The sequence below is a fragment of the Pungitius pungitius genome, chromosome 10 (assembly GCF_949316345.1).
Source record: "Pungitius pungitius chromosome 10, fPunPun2.1, whole genome shotgun sequence".
Lineage (NCBI taxonomy): Eukaryota > Metazoa > Chordata > Actinopteri > Perciformes > Gasterosteidae > Pungitius > Pungitius pungitius.
The window spans coordinates 18,742,886-18,763,958 of NC_084909.1; the positions used below are offsets into that span (position 1 = coordinate 18,742,886).

A 21,073-nucleotide genomic window follows, 5' to 3' on the forward strand; every position below is an offset into this window, starting at 1 on the left:
TTAAAAACAATGCACAGTGCAGGAAGATGGAGTAAGCAGACTGGGCTTATTTGAAGCCTCCACCTAAATTTAGGTCATAATATTGATAAAATATTGACATTTCCTAACAGTGAAATGTAGATGATAAAAATGACAATAAGCATCATCATCAACTGTATTATGTCCAGGATTTAAACATCCCTCACTGCAATAAGGCAAATCCAACTTCAAAATGAATATATATATATGACATTTTCATTTTTCATATATAACATATACACAGATTTTTATCAGATAAGACATGTTAATAAATAATTATGAAATAATTATGACTAAGGAGATAAGGTTAATGTAGTCATAATATAAAAGACGGGCTCCCTAACAATGTTACATTATCATGTAACATAAAATGCAGTTATTACTGTGCCAGTTGGTTAATCTGGTATTATGATGGGACTCATGTTATAAACAAATACATGTAGTTTTCTTTGCAGAATGAACACTTTATAGCTGTAAAATCCAGAAGATCCCTAATCGATAATAATCAATGGACTTCTACCTTTGGGACACCATGCTGTCATCTAGGGATTTAAAGTTGTATTGCAGAAAGTGTGTCAATGTAAGATTTTCAATATTTTATTAAGATATCCACTTTTTCAGATTAGTTCGTTTTCCATCTTATATATTCTCTCTGTACTTTCTGCTCCATCTCTACATTATCTGAGTGTTCTTCAAACTCCTGTCACCCCTCTTCAAATTCTTTCTCTCCACTTTTCTCTTCTTTCTCGTCTTTGTGTACAATATCAGCACCATCTCCTTTCCCAGGTCTGTCATCTCCTCTCTTTCTGTTTTTCCCTTGGTCAAATATTTTTTTTAGCCCACCTTTATCACCCACCACCATTCTTTTCACAAGCGCTAAAGTACTCTCAGCGCTCGCTCCATCTCCCTCTTTGGTCACGTGCCCATCCTCTCCCTGTCCTCTCTGTTTTTCCACCTTTCCATCCAAACCCTCATGTGCCTCGCCCTCGGCCTCTTCCCGCTCCCGTCCCACCTCCCATCCCACCCCGACACCCCTCCCCTTTTCTCTTTCTCCTTCCTCAACAGTGGGCCGTTGCAGCTCCATGGCTGCCAACTCCCACTCCAGCTGCTCCACCCTGGCCTGCATCTTGCGGTAGCTCGACTCTAATTCAGACATAAGTCGAGCTAGATTTGTTTGCAGGGTTTCCAGCTTGCTCTCTAGTCTGCCTATCTTGTTTTCCAGGTTCTCTGCCTCCTCGTCCACTTGCTCCCCACTCTCCTCCAACATGCCCATCTTTGTCAGGATCTGCCGGCCTTTCTCCTCCAGGTGACGTTTGGCCGCAGGGAACTCGGACAACACCTCCGTCAGGTCTTCTTTGGACAAGCTGAACAGGTCGGAGTAGCCGATGCTGCGGATGTTGGCGGTGCGTCGATTGCCTGACTTGTTGCCTATAAGGAAACACACCAGAGAAAGAGGTGCCCTCTTATGGTACCAAACTGGTCTGTTTAAAGCATTTAGTCAGGTATTTTTATTGATATTTTATTTGTTTTCTGCGGAAATACTTCCCATTCCCCATCACGTATGCGCATCAATAAATGCAGCTAACTGCAAAGTACTCCACACGCGACTTACCTTTGATATTGAGGATGCTAATTTCCCCAAAGAAATTAGATTCACTCAGCACGGCAAACTCTGTGACCCCATCATCTGCGACAACTGCAAGTTTTCCCTCTCTGATGATGTACATTTCATGGCCCACGTCTCCTTTCCTGCAGACGTACTCGCCCGGACTGAACACCTGCAAGACCAAAGAAATTACAAACCTCTCAATCCTTGAACTTTTGTTTTGTTGAAGCATTTCCGATTCCTTCGATGAACCCTGGAGTTGCGAGTCCCCCCCCCCCCCCCATCCCCCTCTCTGACCTGCGGCGTTAGTTTGAGCACCAGCTCCGCCAGCAGACTCTTCTCACAGCTTTGGAAGATGGTGACTTTGGAGAGCGTGGGCAGGTGGACGCTGACAGCGATCTCTGTCCTCAGGTGTACCGGCAGCTGCTGCAGGATTTCGTTCTCTCGCATGATCTTTTTGTTGATGTGTAGATGCTGGTACCAGCTGTCGATGCGCTGGCGGAGCTCCTTGCTGATGCGGTGGCTACGCAGGTAAGCCCTGACCTGAGGAAAAGAAGCGTCTTGTTTCCTATGCAACAAATTACTTTGAAAGTGAAGGCAATATAACGGTGTGAGTTGAGAGCAAGGCATCGGATCGCTTCCGACAGTCTCGCATCACAAGTTGCTGACCGGACTCAACAAGCGGCCGATGTAAAATGAAGTTCACTGGCTACACTGGATCCCCTGAAATACAGCCCCTTGACCCCAGAGGCCTATCAATAGTAAGACTAAGAGCCAATATGTCCAAAGATTGTACGAATTGTCAGGAAGACAATTCCTCTCAGGAACTGACTTGGTCCCACTCACCAGCTCGTGGTCCGGGAAGAAGACGTTATCCCGGTCCCTCAGGTTTGTGATGACATTGCCAACGTTGCCAACAATCGATGCAAACACCAGCACGGCAATGAGCAGGTCTGCAATCATGAACAAGTACTCTTCTTCCCTTTTTGGAAGCGGGGTGTCTCCCACCGTGGTGAAAATCTGGGCCGAGAACCAGAAGCAGTAGATGTACTGACGCCGCATGGAGGCGAACTCTGGCGTGGTAACGTTGGGGTACACCCAGAGATCACTTCCGAAGCCGATGTAGCTGGACAGCGCAAAGTAGAGACAGGCGTTCCAGTGGATCAACACAAAGATGTAGATCATGAGCTTGGAGATGCGGAAGGTGTTGGGGTAGGACGTTCTCGTCTCCATGCGATCCAGGGCCTCGTTGAGTCGGGGAATACGGAGAAGGCGGTTGATCCTCACCAGCGGGACTTGGATGCCAAAGACAAAGTAGAGGAAGTCGGTGGGCAGCAGGGAAACCAGGTCCCTTAAGGAGCTTTTAGAGCGCAGGTAGCGCTTTCTCAGCTGAGTGACGTCCTTGATCAGGATGCCCTGATCCAAGTATCCTGGGGAGAGAAGAACAAGGTTTAACTTGGCCCTGACCTACTTATGAAGATGTTAAATCCGCCTACTGATTTTGCATCATGAATACTAGGGGAAAGATACACATATTTAAGGCTTTTGATCTTTCTCATCTTCTGATCTCTCAAGACCCTTTAGAAACCCTCTGAGAGACACTTGAGAAACCGTCTCATTAGACTGTGGTCCGTCCCTGTCAGTCTTGCTTCTATTACTCCGGTGTCTCCCTTCCCTCATGCAGGCCCAAACTGGGCCTCCAGCAGCGAGCTGACGGTACTGATAAATCAAAAATGCAATTTCATTTTTTTGCCACTAGGCTAAAGCTTGGTGTTTGTTTCAAGTCTCAATCAAAACCAAAGAAAATGATAATGAAGCATATTCACCTGTGTGGACCGTGATGATCATGTCGACCAAATACATGATGTCAGCTAGATAGTCCAGTGTAAGCCACACAGGCAGGTAGCTCATTGCAATGGTAGTAAAGCACGTCCTGAGAAAGCATAACCCATAAAAAGATGGATGTCAGATGATTGCCGGTTATGTGCTTGGATGTGTGATAAATACTTGATGTCCTCCATGTTTGTACCTTAAAATGATGATCACCCAGTTGTAGATGATGGGAAAGATCATGACCTGCAGCCAGACATAATAAAAGTGTTCTGCCGGATCAACCACCCACTCTTTCCAGCTGATGAAATGATGATGACAAGACGAGGAGAGGTTATTGATCAGTTGTGTCCATGCATTTTACCCAAAGGTTATCAGTAGATGATGCCTCATTTGCATATTTAAACATAACACTTCATAAAAATTGTTATTCAAGAAAACTTTTGTCTAAAGTATCATGTTGATTTTTTTTTTTAACCATTTACATGTATTGTCTTCAATTTTTTTGTTTTATTATTTTAAATTACCTATATAAAGGGTGTTTTATTCAAATATAAGCTTGAGTAGCACTGATTACCCTCTGAAGGGTTTTACACAGTTGCACAAAAAACGTGATGAACGTAAATATCATTCTTTAGAAAATGATCAGATAGTTGTCTTCACACATATAATCTATCGATTGTGATTGTGGGTAAATTGTTTCTTTCCCTGGCCTGTTATATGAAACACGATTAGGTACATTCTTTTTTTTTTAATACACAAATTAAGATTCCGACAACAAAATGCTGTTCTTGCAGATGAAATGCTTCCTATTAAACATCAACTGGCTCAAATTCGTTGTCTCGTCAAGAGGCTTGTTAGTCCTTCCTTAATTCAGAAGGGATGAAGTCTGAGTTAATATAAATAATAGCATAATAATATTAATAAAAGTTCTCACAGCGACCAACTGACTCCATGATTACGATGCACGAATGACTTACTTAACCTTCCATGTCAGATTGGTCTTGCGTTTCTCTTCACTCTTGACTCCATCGTGTCCTTCCTGGGTCACTTTCTTCCCCTGTTGCCCCCTCAGCAGTCTCTGCCATTGGTTACCTTGAATAGTAACATCGCCGTTTTTCTCCATTCTCCACAGTGTGTCCTCAGACTAAAACATTCCTTACAAGGAGCATGGCCTTTGCTCTTGTTTCCTCCGGCACGAGCGTTGCCCTCTCTCGGACAACCTTGTTTTCTTGCATGAGGCAGCGCGACGTGGTTCACCTGACAACCCGCCAGGTGCGGAGGACTGAGGGCCGCCTGCTGATGCAGGTCTCCATGGGAGAAAACCACAACAGATGGCAGGTGTCCTCGGGGGATTCTTTCTTCCCCATGAAAACCAGGGAGGCCTTCCTTTGCGCATCCCAGAGGCCGTGAGAGACAACCACAACGAGTCTTCCACATGAAAGGAGGAAACATAAAATATTTCTAATATTAGTTTCAAGTCATGTATAATCTGGCCCATCATTCTTTGTATAATTTTAATGTAAAATTAAAGAAAAGGAAAAGACAAAACTTAAAATGAACAGAAATGGTGTCTTTTGTTCCATTTTTATGCATTTTAGTTTTTAGCATTTCTTCTCATTTCATTTGATTTATTATTATGAATTGTTCAACATTAAAGCTAATTCATTTAGTGAAACAAAATGAACAACTGACAACAAAATGACACTTTGTTTTGCTGATAATACTCAATAATGTATGAAGAAATAATAAGATAATGTTATTTGGATTCGTCCAGGATTTATTATCTCTGTTTGGGTTTAAGACTCCAATATTCTTTAGTGTTTTAATCCCTGGTTTGTTTTAGTAATTGCCACTTTCTCTCTGCTTTATTATAGCCAAAACCTCTGCTAATACAGGCAAAGGAAAAGGTGAAGATCTTCAGATGCTGTGAGTTATTCATTATAATCAGACGAATTAAGGGATTGTTTAGGGGGTCCAATGAAAGACAGTACTAAAATCTAATAGAGGAAATTTAGGATCCAGCATGTGGAGCGTTTGGCTTATTCGGCCTTGATTTGGGGAGATTTAAGTGTGAAATATTCGGAAAAACTATAAAGGTCAGCTATTACATTTGATTGGAATGGACCTTCAGGTTAACGCATCCTATGGAGGATCTGAGGTCAGCTACAGGAGTAGTTCTCTCTATCTCCATGACAGCCCGCCAAGTAAAAGCTGACTACTGACAGCGAGTCATCGTGTGGAACGGGGCTCTCCCATCACCAATAAAACCGTCAATGCACACGTATTATCAGCGTGGAATTGGGAAAACACACTTTTTCCTTAATTGTCACACTTGAAACCCCTCTCGCCCGCGCATGGACCCGCGCGCACACGCGGGGACGCGGAGAGGAGCGGCGCCGCTGTGGGCGGGAGCCAGAAGTCGTGTGGGAGGAGCCAAAGTAAGATGGCTGCGGGAGAGGGACGAGTGTTTGAGAACTCATCGGATGGGATGTTTATCTGCCTGTAACAGGATGCACAGCTGCCCGAATGAGGGAGTGGTCAACGCGTTAGCTCCTCCGGCTCACTGGGGTCTAGGTCGCCAGTCTCCTCCCGGTCACTCCCGCTCCGGTGCCCCTTTCACTGCGCTGACATTGTGGAATTCGTTAGCAGCTAGTCGTTAGCACCAGCGCTAGCCGACTAACTAGCCACCGGCTAAGTATCCGTGGAAATCACGAGCTCAACACAACTGGCGACAGTCCCACAAATACCACAGGTGAGTCACTGTTTAATTGTCGCTATAAAAGTGCACATATGTTTGAACAGGGCGTTTCAAGCACGTAACCTACATGGTGGGCATTTGCACGCTAGCTAACGTTAGTTATCTGCGGCAGAAACGTTACCTATTTAACGTCAGCTCGCTACATCACCACGCGATCGAAATGGGATTTAGTTGTTGTTTTTGCCAGCGCGAGGCGGTCGGGTTTGACCGACGTGAAATCTGACGCAGGGCGATGACAACGTGCCATTTAAGAGGGCGTTAATCAACCGATCGGTTCAAAGGCAAGGTCGTCCTAGTTGATGGTTAAGAGCGAGGTGCGCCGACGTCAGAGGGACGAATGAGCCGTGGATCACAAGCGGTGCGCCGACTCTGTGATGGGTCAAGACCACTCGATCCTTCAGTACTTGTAATTGTCTTAATTCACTTAAAACTTGATTCGATGTGTCAATCAAAGGCATATGCATACTGTTATACTATGATGGTATGCATTTTCTCTAGTTGAGGCTTCTTCGGGCATTGGATGCCAATTCCTTCCAACACATGGAAAACAATGGCATCTTGATCACACGCCTGAACTGAACTCAAGGTCCTCTTACTGAGTTTTTTCCTCCCGAGTTGTTCATTAGCAGGGTAAAGAGTAATGCATAATGTAACGTTAGGTTATACTAGACCGCATTAGAGGTGAAACAAGTCAATAGACGTTTTAGTTTCCAAACACTACCAACAATGCTGAAACATGCCAATGGGAAGTTTTGCTCGACTTTTTTCTTCTTTCTAATTTTCAGAGATGAGTAATGAGATGAGTGATGAGTAAGAAGTGCTGCAAGTCTCTAAAGGAGACACGCCTCACATGCAGTAATTGTGTTGAGCCCGATGGGTTTACTGAAATCTCCTCTCTGGCCATACGTTTGCGTTCGGTGCGCCATAATAGCAAAGAGCTGCACCTTTTGATTGTGTTGTGAAATGAACGATTTGCCTTACAGGCAGCACATGAGTAGCAACAGAGGTGTTTGTGGTTAAGATCAGCGTTGCCAATGACTTCTCAATATGTTTTGGGTGAAGGGAGTCTGTTCACTTCTGAGGCTGCTGCTACCAGAGCTCGCCGCCTCCGACGCCAAGTCGACCGTCAAATTACAGTAAAGCAACGACCTTGGAGCTTTGCCCGTACACTCATTGACACTCCTGGACAATTCCTTCAGTAAGCAGGTGAGTCCCTTTGCCGGTTTTAGAATGAGACAGACTTTTGTCCCCCCCGCCCGCTTGCTTCTGTCTGAATGTCCACGGGAGTTTAGGTTTGCTTTCAGACATTGTGAGAATATAACAAGTGGAGCCGTGGAATGGCTAACCTTCGACAAACTCTCCCTTTGAAGGAATCTGGAGACAAACTTTGAACTCTTTTTATGGGCGTCTTTTATGGTGTGTGTTTGACACGCAAATAAAATGCATATTCCTCCGTGTGTGGATCAGAATGTTAAAGTCTGTCATATACCTGTAGATCAAATGGCATCAGGTCTGGGTATGAATTCATTTTTGTAAATGAACAAAAAAAAAATCATTTTCTATGAGCAACACGACTATCATTAACTGCTGGGAGCTGGTGAATCATTAGAAGAAGTGCCGTTTGTGTATTTCTGATTCAGCTGCTCTATAATGAATCCCATAAAGAAAAGCAAGGCCCCTTTATTGGTTTAGGGGAGTTATGAGATCTGGTGCTTGTGTCTGACCTATGAGTCCACATTATGTTACCATGATTTTAAAAAAAATCCGATGTTAATGCCGATGCACGCGTTGACCTATTGAACCCTGCTGCAAAGAGACGGGTCGGATGAATGATGATTTTAAGAGGCAGCGCACAACTGTCAAGGTCCCCCAACTTAAACCAAATGAATAACAGGGAAATGCCGTTTCCCCTTTAGGAAATCTAACTTTCGTAATAACAGTTTCGCTTGATCATCTTAGTATCAAATGGACTGGTTGGTCTCAGATGTTAGTTCACCAAAAAAAGCCATCAAAGCCACTCCTGCAGGATAAATCCACATCTCCTCTGCTGGGAGCTCACTCTAAATAATCCTCACAATAAATCCCCAAACAATACACTATATCCGGCAGATATTTCATGGAGCTTTTAGAACGCGATACCTGGAGCAGTGTGATTATCGACACCACATAACCAAACCTCAGGGACAAAGCAGCAGTGAGTCAGCCCTCGCTGCCGGAATACAAGCACAGGCCGAGATTCCTGTAATAAACGTACACAATACAGCTTTCAAAGCTTTCAAATATGTGACGTGTTGTCTTTTCTGATTGTCTCCCCAGCGCTCATCTCCCCCCCCCCCCCCCCCCCCCCCCCCCTCCTCACTGGCTATGGGGTGGTGCTGGCTCCAGACCGGATGACGGGGTCCACGGGGCGGATGGGGTCACACCCAATCTAAGGCAGCGGGCTCTTCTTCGTGCACGCTGACTGGCAGTGACAGCGCCTTTTGCAGTAGACGGCTCACCCCTCCCACCTATCCCCCCCCCACTCCCCTTGATTCCTCGCCGGTGAGTCGCCTGTCGCCGGGTACCAGCATGAGCTGGCTGAGCAGGCTGAACCCGCGGGGCCCCGGCAGCCGGGCCGGCCGGAGCGCCGCCCCCTCCGGCCCATGCACCGCCGACCCGGAGACCTGCCTCATGGTGTTTGAGAACCACTGGAGACAAGTGAGACGCCCGTATTTTGTTCATTTGAAGACACAAGCGTGGTTTTTGTGATGTGGAAATGATGAGCAAAAGGATGAAATCGAGACTCACAAGGTCAGCGGGTCCATCTAAGTGTGAGGTTTTTAACCTGTGAGGCGTAGCACCCCTGGGTGTGCTGCTCCTTAAGCCTTCTGTTCTGAGTCACATCTCAACGAGCACACACACACACACTCCGGGAGGACATCATCCTATCTGGTGTGATGTCAAACAACATCCACTCGTTGTATTTTCTTTGGTATCCAGATGATCCAGTGACGGTTGTCTGTCGATGCACAGCTACATGCTAGTAAGGAATAAGTAGAGGGCACTCTGGCAAACTTCTAAAGAAGGATTTTGGGGCCACAGGGTCACACCGAACTGAAAACGGTGTAAAAAGTCCAGTCCAAAGATATCCAATCAGTAATAATAAATGATATGAAATGATAAAATAAAGAAATTGTGGTTAAAAACTGAGGTTACTTATCTCCGCACTGAATGTTTTAAGCCCCTGTTAAATAGTAAACGCTCACTTCTGGGTGCACAAGTCCAAATTCTTCCCTTCGTCGTTTTACTCAATGATTACGTGCAACATTAGTTCTGAGTGTGCACGTTCACCCACCCAGCCGGCTGGTGGTTTGTTGCCGTGCCGACGCGCAGGGTCTGCAGGGCGGCCTTTAACCGGGCTGACTGGCCCGTGTCCAATCCCCGGCTGCATCCTTTAGAGCTTACGGAGAATTTCCTCAAAGGCAACATCGCACGCGATACTTGTTAAATTGCTTGTTAAACTGTGCAAACCCGCACCCTCTTTTGTGTTCCGCCTTGTTAATTCGTTGCGGCAGAAAGCGATTAGTGCAGAAGCAGCAGAATGGAGTCGGGGGGGGGGGAGCCTGGGTTGCTGCACATCTACAAGTTGTTGCAGTACTCTTCCATGTCTCCACATGACTCCCAGTGCTCCACCTGACATGCACTTGTTTGGACAAACTGCTGCAGCGTGTCATCACTTTGAAATGTGAACCCTGCATGTTTTCCTCACTTGTCAGCGGACGGTGAGGATAGCGGAGAACATCTGGATACTCGGGCGTCTGTGAGATAGTACCGCTGGGACATCGGCTTTCAACAAACACGAGCGCGTGTTGCGTAAAATTCACCGCAAATGGCTGCTTAAACACACAGCGGCACATCTCGGATCAGCTGCTCCACCGCTGCTGATGTCACGCTGACCGCCAGACCTGTCGAAACGGGTTATAGTTTATAGTTTTTGTCATTTGTAAATGTCATTTTGGTTTCTATCTTGATAAAATAACGGTTGAGGTCATTTTAGATTTTAGTATATTGCCTGAATTGGTACAGATCTGTATATTTATATGTGTGTGTGTGTATACTTTTGTATAATTACATTACATGTCATTTAGCTGACGCTTTTATCCAAAGCGACTTACCAAGCGAGCAATTAGGGGTCAGGTGTCTTGCTCAGGGACACTTCAACATGGCACTTGGGGCAGCCGGGATTCAAACCGCCAACCTTGCGGCTAACGTCATCACCACTAACGCGTTTAAGCATCGCACTAAAACCCCGCCCCCTTTTCTTCCAGCTGTCCTGGGTGTTGGAGCAGCAAGAGCCGTCGTCCTCCAGCGACGACCTGACGGCCGTGAGGAACCACACCGACCAGATGCTGTGTTTGCTGGCGGAGGAGCGGCCCCCCGAGAGCCCCGAGGGCGGCGGCGCCGGCGCCCCCATGGGCCCCACCCTGGAGCTGGTGGTCACGGAGAATATCCTGGAGCGCCTGGTCCAGTGGCACCTGCGCCGCGGCCTGGACCCGGACAGCCAGGGGGCGCTGCTCAAGCTGTTCGAGATGCTCATCGGCCAGTCGCATCAGCTGCTGCTGCAGCACACCGCCGTCCTCCACCCGCTGCTGAGGCTGCTGGGAGCGTGCGCCGACTCGGAGCTGGGGTGTCCCGCGGCGCTGGAGAACAGCCTGGTGCTGCTGCTCAACCAGGTACGCCCAGCGGGTCTGTACGCGTCGCTACACCGGGGGGGGGGTTGGTTGATGACAAGGCGGCGTCCACATTCTTTTACCCATACCCCCCCAGGTCTGCGTGTCCGTGGCCCGGCAGCCGGTTGTTCTGGAGATGTTGTTCCGGGCGGCGCCGGCCCAGCAGGGCTCCACCAATCTGCTCATCTTCTCCCTCCTCGTGCCGTTCATCCACCGGGACGGCGCCATCGGGCAGCAGGCCCGCGACGCGCTGCTGCTGGTTATGGCGGCGTCGGCCAGCAACGAGTCGGTGGCCCGGTACATCGCCGAGAACTCCTACTTCTGCCCGGTGAGTCGGCGAAAAAAGCGGTTTATTTTTTAGGGCAACTGTGAGTCTTCTTTAACTGTGTTCGTAATAAACGAGGCCGCAGGTTCTGCTTCCTCTCTAGAATCGTGTGGGATGTTGGGCTGAACCAAACAGTCCGACTCGGCGGTGACTTTGTATTTTGTAGTATGTTTCATCATCGCGTTTGGGGCTGTCGGTCCAGTCCGTCCTTGTGAACGCGATATCAAGGCTCCTACTGCTCGCGGGGGGTTGGATGACTTTACATAACGTTTCCTTCTTCTTAAGCAGGATGAGCATGTTTGGACCAGCTGCTGAAGGTTACGTGCTCACTCACTTGTTCGTGGTTTAACTTGATGTCCGAGTATTGTAGATTGGATGTTGGATACTAGTGAATTGGAGCTCCAGAGTGGGTGTAATTGGCCTTCTTCAAGGCTTAATATGATAATCATCCTTTGACATAATAAGCACTTATTTGTTGTAATATTATTATTAATATGTTCTAATATTAGACTTCCTGTCGGAAAAAAATCGGACCTAAGTTCTGCCGGTCACAGTAGCTGGATGACCACTGAAAACGCCTGTAGGGCATTTCTGTAAGATTCTTCTTCTTAGATCAACTTAAGGATGACATGATTAGAGTTTGATGGCCCGAGGTTTAACAAAAATGTATATTTGAATAAAATGATCAATGACATTTTGGACAGATATGGATGTAAACTGCTACATGACCGAAGATCACGTCCACATGTCTGCGATTCGTATCTGAATATGTAGTTCCGTTTGCCAGTTTATTAAAATGTCCTCAATATTCTGTCTAGTTCTCCGTTTGCACCCACGCGGTGAATCTCACTTCTCAGCTCCTTTCTGAAAGAGAAAATCTACAAACTTTTCTTTCTGCTTTTGGTTAGACTCTCCAAAAAACTGTTGTCTTGCACTTTTAGTTGTGAATTAACAGAAAACCCCATTACTATGCAAAGTATCGAGCTACATTATTTAAAGAGAAGCGCCATGCATATGAACATGACCTGCTCCTCAATGATGTGATGGTTGAGGACAGCTTCTAGTCGTGTGTGCGTGCGTGATCAGCAGTGACTGTGTGCGATAGTGGAGGGGGAAGGATGTGACTTTGCACTCTGACACAACGTTAATCCTTATCTACATCTCGTTAGCGCTGCCTCAACTTGGACGGCATCCTGTAGAGCACTTCTGGGCCGCCTTACCAAGACCTCGGACTCCTTAACTCTCCTTAACGCTGCTGCCGCTTTGCCCTGATCAGCAGGGGCCGAAATCACGTGGCTAAACCCCCAAATGGTGTTTCATTACTCATTGATCACTTTGATGAATGACCTTTTTAGATGAAACTGGAAAAAACATCCGGTGTGTTAACTCATACATTCCAGGGCGTCCACTAGTGTTGTTGTAGTTTCTACGAGCCGCCAGTAGGTGCTGCTAAAGATCCATGTTATGTCTCATTGCAGCCTGAATGCATTTCCACACAATAAGGATGCAACAACCTGCGGGATTTTGAGAGCGACTCTCGAGCGTACACTATGCCGTCGTCCTAAATCGAATCAGGCAAGACCTCGGGTCACAAATTACAGCGGCCGAGCCACATTGTGCGCCGTATAAAAGCCGCTCTCATTTCCTCTGGTTCTTCAAAGAAGGCCGGCTCGGCTATTTTCTGCATTGCGCTCCTTTCAGCGGCTTCAGTCTGACCTACTTACAGGCTCTGAAGGACCAGCGAGGTGGTCCAGATTCCTGCATCATGTTATTCCTCCGGGGCAAAAACACCGTCTCCTCAATGTCATCAGCTGTTGTCAAAACACAAAAGTTCTATGAGGGCTCTAGGATGGGGATTTTTCCATCTTCTAGAGGGAGGGGGGGGGGGGGGGGGGCTGCAGCAGGTTAGCGAGCTGTTGTGCATATCTGTTGGGTCATTAGCTGTGTGATGCAAACACAACAATGTGTTTGGCATCACACAGCCCCATGTACACCAGAACACTGCCAAGCATTATGGGACTATTACACTAAACAACCGTCATCTGCCGTTTGTATCCCCTGATGTTTAGTCTACACAATGTCAGAGATTTGGGAGGGATTACTTGACACCAAAGCCTAATGGGCCTTTCTTTGTCGAGATAGTTAGCTTACAAATTTCACTTTGCTGTTTACGTTGTTTTTTATTTTGTTTATTTGTCTTCATTGTTTCTCGCGGTAGCTTAAACATTCATTTAGTCGCCCGCCGTGGACAAAAAAAACCACCTGTCTTTTCACTGCAGCAGGTACTTGTCCTCCTGATGCCCCCCCCCCCCCCCCCCCCCCTTCTCACGTACAGTTACACGGCCCCCCCGGAGCAGCCAGGTAGAGCGCTGCTCTTGGGAAGAGTAGCAGGAGGCGCTCTCCACCTCCCGCCGGCAGCAGCCAAGTCACACCTTCTGACTCCGCCTCTTCTCCCCCCCCCCCCCCCCCTCAGGTGTTGGCGACGGGCCTGAGCGCTCTCTACTCCTCTCTGCCCCGCAAGATGGAGGTGCGCGGGGACGACTGGCACGCCCTGCGGCGGGAGGACTGGATGGGCGTGTCGTCGCTCGTGCTCTTCATGAACTCGCTGGAGTTCTGCAACGCCGTGGTGCAGGTCGCTCACCCGCTGGTCCGCTCGCAGCTCCTGGACTACCTCCACAACGGCTTCCTGGTGCCCGTCATGGGCCCCGCGCTGCATAAGGTAGGAAGATTCTACAATGCGCCGCCTTCATCTCCTCTGTAGCTGCGGTGACCTCTTCTGCGGTTTCGCCTCTACTTGTGAGAGAGAGAGAGAGAGAGAGAGAGAGAGCTGTGAGCTTCTTTTGGGTGTGTTTCCTAGTCGTCGGTGGACGAGATGATCGCCAGCACCGCCTACCTGGACCTCTTCCTGCGGAGCGTGTCGGAGACGTCGCTCCTCAAAACCTTCCTGCGCTTCATCCTGCTGCATCGCCACGACAACGACACCATCCTCGACACGCTGCTCACGCGCATCAGCAGCAATTCACGGGTATAATTATACATGTGTATATTTGTGTGTGTGAAGGCCCTTATGTGAACTCAGCTGTGCGGGCGGTGCGGGGGCCGAGAGCAAGGATCGATGGAGAATGGAGAAGTATCTGGAGGATCCCCACATGCACTGTTTATTACTAGGACACACCTGGACAAGTTAAATCTGTCACACAATGATGTAAAACCGAGGTTTCCGTGTCTCCTGCAGCTCTGCATGGTGTCCTTGAGCCTCTTCCGGACCCTTCTCTCCCTGAACTGCGAAGACGTAATGCTGCAGCTCGTTCTCAGGTTCGTCTGCACATCTGGCCACATCTGCACGTCCCCGTGTCTCGGGCGTTTTGTGGTCACAAAGTACTTCTGCCTGTCCATCCTCTGCTTTCTGAAGTACCACATGGGTCCTTTTTATTCTCACAGCAAAGCAACACACTTTGTTAGAAAATGAACCGAGAAGGTAGTTTTGTTGTTCTGTTCCTCATCACACAGATAAGATAAGAATTGTGCTCTGTCCCCTCTTAAGTTTTCACCAGCCCTCGCTATGGGAATACTTATCTAGGGTTTGCTCCCCAGGTATCTACTGCCCTGTACTCACGTCATGCTGAGTCAGCGTCGCGCTATCAGGGAGACGGACCTGTACGGAAGGTCCGCCGACAAGTTCCTGTCGCTGATCCCAGAGTGCTGCCGGCTGAACGCGGCGTCCTCCGCTGAGCGGGACGAGGACGGCCCCTTCTGGGGCAAAGGTGGGCAGCACAGTGAGCTGATTGCATTGAACCCTTTCATTTGCAGCTTTTTCTGGCATGTTGATTCAAGTGTTTTTCTTTTTTGGGGGTTTATTTGTGATCTCAAATTGGGACAAATTTATTCCCTGACCCCGTGTGTTTTCACCCCGCGGTAGTGAGCAGTCCCAGCACAGAGTCCCCAGCGCCGGCCAGACCCAGCACCCCGTCCCGCCTGGCCTTCTTCATCCGCCAGCAGAGCAGCGGAGGCGGACCCGGAGGAGGAGGAGGTCCCTCCACCCCCACGGAGCAGGCAGGCGGCGCGGCCTCCCGCCCCATGTCCCCCGACAGCCCCATGCACCAGCAGCACGCCCACACGGAGTGTCTGGACTGGGACTCGGGTTACCTGGAGTACCTCAAAGACTCCCGGCGGGGCATCGAGGTCTGCTCCTGGGCCTGCCGCGACTGGTCGGCCCCGTACGACGGCGAGGACCCTTCGCCGAGCGCCGCCCCTCTGCCCCCACCCCCCTCCGCCTCCAACACCACCATGGCGATGTTCCCGGAGCACTTCTCCCTCCAGCCGGGGGCAAGCAGCAGCAGCAGCGCCCCCGTTTCTGCCCAGCAGAGGGCGGCCATGGTGGCGGCCGCGCGGTCCGAGTGGAGCAGCTCCGAGCGGGACAGCGGCGAGTGGGACGTCACGATCGGCAAGAACAGCTGCATCAGCCTCACGCCGCGCTCCAAGAAGCGCAGCCTGCAGAGGGAGGAGGTCCTGCCCAAGCCCGTGCCGCGTCTCGTCCCCGCCCCGTCCGCCTCGTCTCCAGACGCTCCTCTATCGGCCACCCTGTCCCTGGCGCCGCACAACGCCGCCTCTGCCGTCGCCATTTACAACGGAACGACGGCGCGGGAGGACGGCTGCTCGGACAGTCGGGACAGAGGACTGGAGGTCAAGAAGGTGAAGAGGGACCTGGGCGAGCCGCAGTATTTGGACGAAAACGCCAATCAAAACGGGTCCCTCGTCAGCCTCGCCGCTCCGCCGCAGTCCCCTTTCAACGACGTCAGCCCTCCCCGCCCCGAGCCGAGTTCCCCGCCGAGCCCCCCCGGCGACGCCTGCGACCCGCGCCCCACCCCCCCCGACCTCCCGGAGGCGGACCTGGCGCAGCAGTCCGTGGAGAGTCTAATCCGGGAGCTGTTAGAGCAGGCGCCGGAGGAGGCGCCGCCCCCCGGAGACCCCAACGGCCAGGGCATCAGCATCGAGGCCTTCACACAGGAGCTGAGGGAGCTGGAGGAGCGCGTGAGGGAGCGCAGCCGGGCGGCCGGCCAGCAGGAGGAGACGGCCAAGGAGCGCCGCCGGGAGGAGGAGCAGCCGCTGGCGAAGCCCCCGGGGGACACGAAGGGGGACGTCCCCGCGGCGGGCACCTGCAGCCCCGGCAGATCGCTGAGTCAGCCCGCGTCTCAGCCGTACACAGGTGAGACGCTCGATGCGCCGCGTGTAAAAGGGAAATGACCATATATGTCTTTCTCAGTTGCACAGTTTTTATTTTTACTGTTGTGTACCTGTTGCACCACCTGTGAGTACACGGCATCCAGTATGGAAACATTACAGCTACAATCAAATACCAATTCCATGTTTGAATGATCCCTTGTTGTCCTGGGTCAGTGTCATTAAAGCTGTATATATATGCTGCATGTACCTGGCTTCAGGAGTGCGGAGGCCATTTGAGAGTAGCGTTAGCCGCTAATATTAGCGTTACTCAGTGTGAATGTATTTTGGGTGTGAGGGTGTGAGGGGTGCGTCTGTGTGAGGGTGTTAGGGTGTGGGGGTGTGAGGAGGGTGTGGGGGTGTGAGGGGTGCGTCTGTGCACATCGGTCCACATTTAACCCCCACAATCTTTCCCCATGCCACCTTACTCCTATCGAATGAACGCTGTCTAAAGGCCATCCATACTGTGTGGCTAAAGTTGTGTTCCTGTGCAGGTCCGTTCATGGTGGTTCTGTTTGCCAAGCTGGAGAACATGCTCCAGAACTCGCTGTACGTCAACATCCTGCTCACGGGCATCGTGGCCCAGCTGGCCTGCTACCCTCAGCCCCTCCTGCGCTCCTTCCTGCTCAACACCAACATGGTCTTCCAGCCCAGCGTCAAGTCGCTGATCCAGGTAGGAAAAAGCAAGCGAGGCCCAGACACCTTGACCCGGGTTCCTCTCTTCTGTAGCCCATAACTGCGTAACATTTTGTGAACCCGATGCTCGGCACATGAACATTTCTGGTTGACGGCGTTGAGTCTCAGGTGTCATGGTGGTCCACTTCCTGCCCACCTCCCTTCTGGGCTAGCTCCTGATCCAAAAGCGTCCGGCCCACAATGCATTTGGGTAGTTTATTTTTTCATACTGTATTTGTGTGGACGGATGACTAGCGAAGTAAAGCTTACTGAGCAAGTAAAAGGCTTCCGTCTGACCCTTTTTCCTCGCCGCAGGTTCTAGGTTCTGTGAAGAACCGCATCGAGGCGTTCGCAGCCTCTCACGAGGACTTCCCCGCCATGCTGAGGAAAGCCCAGCAGTACCTGGTGGCCCGAGGCAAAGTGGACTGGGCCGACTCGCCTGCGATTGTTCCCACCCTGCGGCGCTCCGATTCATTAGGTGAGCGTGAGGGTGTGTGTGTGTGCGTGTGTGTGTGTGTGTGTGGTGATATCAGGAGAGTCTCTTCAGACGGCTCGTTGGTTAATAAATAATTCAAGAAGATTGGAAAGGAAGGTTTGTTTGTAAATCACAATTCAACAACCTGTTTGAATGATCACAAGTATAGATCATGTATAATCCTGATCCCAAACTACAAAAGTCACTTCTGTGATTCCCATATTTTGTCACAAAATGTCCTGAAATGAGGCAATGTATCAGCATGGCAAGTCGATGACCTAGTCTGCTCCATCAGAACAGAACCAGGAAGTGGACCTTGGGTTCAGACTCCCCCTCCCACTCTGTTCCCATTTCTCTCGTTCCAGTGAAGAGTCGCAAGCCGTCCCTCGGAGACCTGATCCTGCGCCACACCAACAGCCCGACCCGGGCCCGGAACGCCGCCCAGCTGGCCCTCGCGCACGTGCGGGACGGCAGCCAGTCGCTGCACAGCGCCCTGTTCAAGGGCGCCGGCGGCGCCGCCTCCGGCCTGGAGAAGCAGGCGGAGGCGCTGCGGGTGAAGAACGCCGTCTACTGCGCCGTCATCTTCTGCGAGTTCCTCAAGGAGCTGGCCGCTCTGGCTCAAGAGCACGCCGTCACTCTGCCTTTCCCCCACAGCCGGGAGGCCGAGGAATGACAGGCGCAGGGGGACCGGAGCATCGGGACTAGCGTAGGGACCAAAAGGCGGGATTCATATTTCTTTTGTACCCAAATCACTACAAGACTGGATTGGATTTCCCCCTCGGCTGTAAACCTCTACGCTATTGTGCATATCTTGTATTATATTTAGATTCTAAACACGGACGATCTCAGCAAATGCTCGAGATCAGGGAGCTTGTACATACGCGGAGCCACAGAGACAGGAAACGGGCGCACGCGGTGGTGCTAGTGTCTCCGTGCTGTGAGGGGAAGACGGCTTCGGACAAACTGTAACGAAAAAAGGTTGGTGTGTGTGTGGGAGGGAAAAAACCTAGAATGCGTCGACACATCAATCAACCGTGAAGGGACCCGACGGGGAGAAACACGACGGGTTCCTGGGAGCGTCTTGTGTGTCCGCTTTTATTCTGAAGGCGATGGAAAACAGGAAGAGCCACGTCCTCTCCTGTGAACTGGAACTGGAAAAAAAAACACTTTTTTTTTTTTTTTTTTTACATTGAAATAAATATATATATATATTTTGTTTTGTCTTTTGCATTTGCACCATTTTCTAGACATATCAGCATCGCACCGGAGCGCGTTTTATTTGAACTCTCTTTCCAAAAAAGGTTGACGCCATCTCTCTGGGCCATCAGCCATTCACCTGTTGCCATGAAGGAGGCCCTGGGATCTGCAAGTCGTACCTTTTTGATGTGTCATATCTTTTTTTTTTTTTTCAAAGACCTGAGACTGAGGCCAGAAAGTGAATAAGGTGGGAAGGGAATTTTTATTTTTGTCTACGGAGCGTTTGCAGGATTTCCATTTGCTTTAAAGTGACATTTGAAACTTTTAAGGCAGGTCTTTTCTGTCTTTTCAGCTCAAAGGGAAGCTTGTAGGAAGCAACCCTCTGTCGTCCCATCTTTAGGTGGCTTCCATCCTGCAACGCCGCATGCTGCTATTTTAACACTAACGCCCCTTTTCTCTCTGTGTAATTTAGTCATTGTTTAGGTACCGAGTATAAATGTGCATGTTTGAAAACACTTGCCAAGTCGTGTCTTTATGATTTTCATCTTTGAGTCGAAATGCCGAATCGATGTTTTTTACATTTTTGTTGAGCTTCTTTTCCCCTGGTGGTGGAGTCTCTGCATGAATGAAGGTCAGTGTAGTTCGTGTCAGGTGAAGGTTCCTTTGGTTTGTGTCATAGTGCTGAGCACTGAACGGTTTAAAAAAAGACAAACAAAAAAACGGGTAACTTTGCTATTTTTAAATGCGTTTTATACCTAACGCTTGATCCCGTTTTTTTTTATTTTTTTTATCGTGTGTCCGCGTCGTCAAAGTAGTTTAAATATTCAGACAGACGACACGGGCACGACAGCGGCGAGAGAAACGGTCGTCAGCCCCCCCCCCCCCCCCCCCCAGTACTGGACTGATTGAAAAACAAGCAGATCTTTAGTTCCAATGAGGCTCGACTCACTGCCTTTCCTCCATCGGGTCCTTCACGTAGTTCAGCTCTCACTGGGTTCCTCTTTCTGTTCTTTCTACAAAGGGTTCTGTCGGAGAGGCGTTTCCTCGGCGCTGCCCCGCCCTCGTCGGGCCGCGTTTTCAGGAGGTTGTGTGTGATGCAACAAAAAGGGATGCACTAAACGGTGGAGGAGGCAAACCGCGAGGGATGGAGTTGTGCTCTCAGAGGTCTTTGGACTCGCTCGTATTTTATTTTAAAATGTATTACTTATTTTTTTTTTTTTTTAAATAAGGTATCATTTGGACATGGACTGTTTTAGTGCAGCACACAGTGGGGGGGGGGAACCAGGCATTTTGTGGGATACCGGGATGGTAGATGGACGAGAGGGGAGGGGTGAGGGGGAGGGGGGGGGGTGTTTGTTTTCACAACGAGGAGCCCTTGTCTCGCTGGTTGATGTCCCCTCGTTGTCCCCTCGTTGTCCCCTCGTTGTCCCCTCAGCTCGACTACAGACATCATGTCGACTGACCCAAAGCAGCTGATGAGTGATAATCGCCGAGCTTCAGAAAAGGCTTTTGTCCTTTTGTTATTCTGCCGTCTGTTTGGGACACTTCAAACGCTCCCAACGACCCGTCGGGGAGCTCGAGCTCCGATCCGCTCCTTGCAGTCCAGTGGCTTGAGTTCAATGTTCAAACGAGGCTCACAGCGTGTCATTATGACTCCGAACAGGTTTGTCTGTCGCTATCTAATCTCTGGTTTTCTTCACGCAACTTTACACACCTTTTTGTTTTAAAGGAATTGTCCTTAATCACAGAATGTACCGTATCTTCTCGCCTCTCCCTTTTCTTTCAAAAGTTTCCACCCCAATTACCGGATGGATTTCTACCCTGTGATCTATGCAAAATATGCTCTGGTGTCCCCCCCCCCTCCCTTCACCCCTCACCCGTTGGATGCTGAAAGATGTGTAAATACTATTAAAAAAAAAAAAAAAAAAACACTAGAAGAAAAGAGATGGGTCTCAAATGCAGAGGTTTGTGGGGAAAAGCCAACAGGAAAATCTCACTAAAAATAATGTACTGATGAATGTTGTCAGAAATATTTTTCTATATTTTGAAATCATTAGAACAAAAATACAATGTGGGCAAAACGCTGTCTGAAGAACACTACAAAGGGAATGTTTCTATTAATTTATAAATTCTTTGCATAGCAGTATGGCGCGTGTCCCGTGTCCTTTCTTTGTCGCCTCGTCCTTCGGTCCGACCACACGTCTAAACACACGTCTTAGCGTGTTAACGTGCACGCTGCACAAACAGTGAGCAGCCC

The 21,073-nt window shown here is 49.4% G+C and overlaps 2 protein-coding genes across 3 annotated transcripts; one reads left to right on the top strand and one right to left on the bottom strand.

Moving 5' to 3' along the window:
* Nucleotides 1-304: 304 nt before the first annotated feature.
* cnga4 (cyclic nucleotide gated channel subunit alpha 4) lies at nt 305-4,869 on the bottom strand. The gene is made up of 7 exons (XM_037488819.2): nt 4,435-4,869; nt 3,654-3,755; nt 3,451-3,557; nt 2,471-3,054; nt 1,922-2,167; nt 1,631-1,796; nt 305-1,446 (listed from the first exon to the last, which is right to left on the bottom strand). Exons 1-7 carry the CDS (start codon nt 4,578-4,580, stop codon nt 722-724), a joined length of 2,076 nt encoding a protein of 691 aa, XP_037344716.2. The 5' UTR covers nt 4,581-4,869; the 3' UTR covers nt 305-721.
* A 3,686-nt stretch (nt 4,870-8,555) lies between these two features.
* On the top strand, nt 8,556-20,964 carry fhip1b (FHF complex subunit HOOK interacting protein 1B). Of its 2 annotated transcripts, none has more exons than XM_037488962.2 (11): nt 8,556-8,912; nt 10,523-10,927; nt 11,022-11,252; nt 13,723-13,968; nt 14,107-14,274; nt 14,485-14,564; nt 14,844-15,025; nt 15,169-16,455; nt 16,964-17,142; nt 17,460-17,622; nt 17,985-20,964. In XM_037488962.2, exons 1-11 carry the CDS (start codon nt 8,784-8,786, stop codon nt 18,290-18,292), a joined length of 3,378 nt encoding a protein of 1,125 aa, XP_037344859.2. In that variant the 5' UTR covers nt 8,556-8,783; the 3' UTR covers nt 18,293-20,964. The 2 variants fall into 2 exon arrangements, with proteins under 2 accessions (XP_037344859.2, XP_037344860.2); XM_037488963.2 differs by having other exon boundaries at nt 14,844-15,013.
* Nucleotides 20,965-21,073: the final 109 nt, after the last annotated feature.

Coding starts and splice junctions, on each gene's coding strand:
- cnga4 (XM_037488819.2), bottom strand. CDS start 4,580: ATGGAGAAAAACGGCGATGTTACTATTCAAGGTAACCAATGGCAGAGA. Junction 3,558..3,653: donor TGGGTGATCATCATTTTAAG/GTACAAACATGG, acceptor ATGCTTTCTCAG/GACGTGCTTTACTACCATTG. Junction 3,055..3,450: donor GATCATCACGGTCCACACAG/GTGAATATGCTT, acceptor TTCTCTCCCCAG/GATACTTGGATCAGGGCATC.
- fhip1b (XM_037488962.2), top strand. CDS start 8,784: ATGAGCTGGCTGAGCAGGCTGAACCCGCGGGGCCCCGGCAGCCGGGCC. Junction 10,928..11,021: donor TGGTGCTGCTGCTCAACCAG/GTACGCCCAGCG, acceptor ATACCCCCCCAG/GTCTGCGTGTCCGTGGCCCG. Junction 11,253..13,722: donor AGAACTCCTACTTCTGCCCG/GTGAGTCGGCGA, acceptor CCCCCCCCTCAG/GTGTTGGCGACGGGCCTGAG.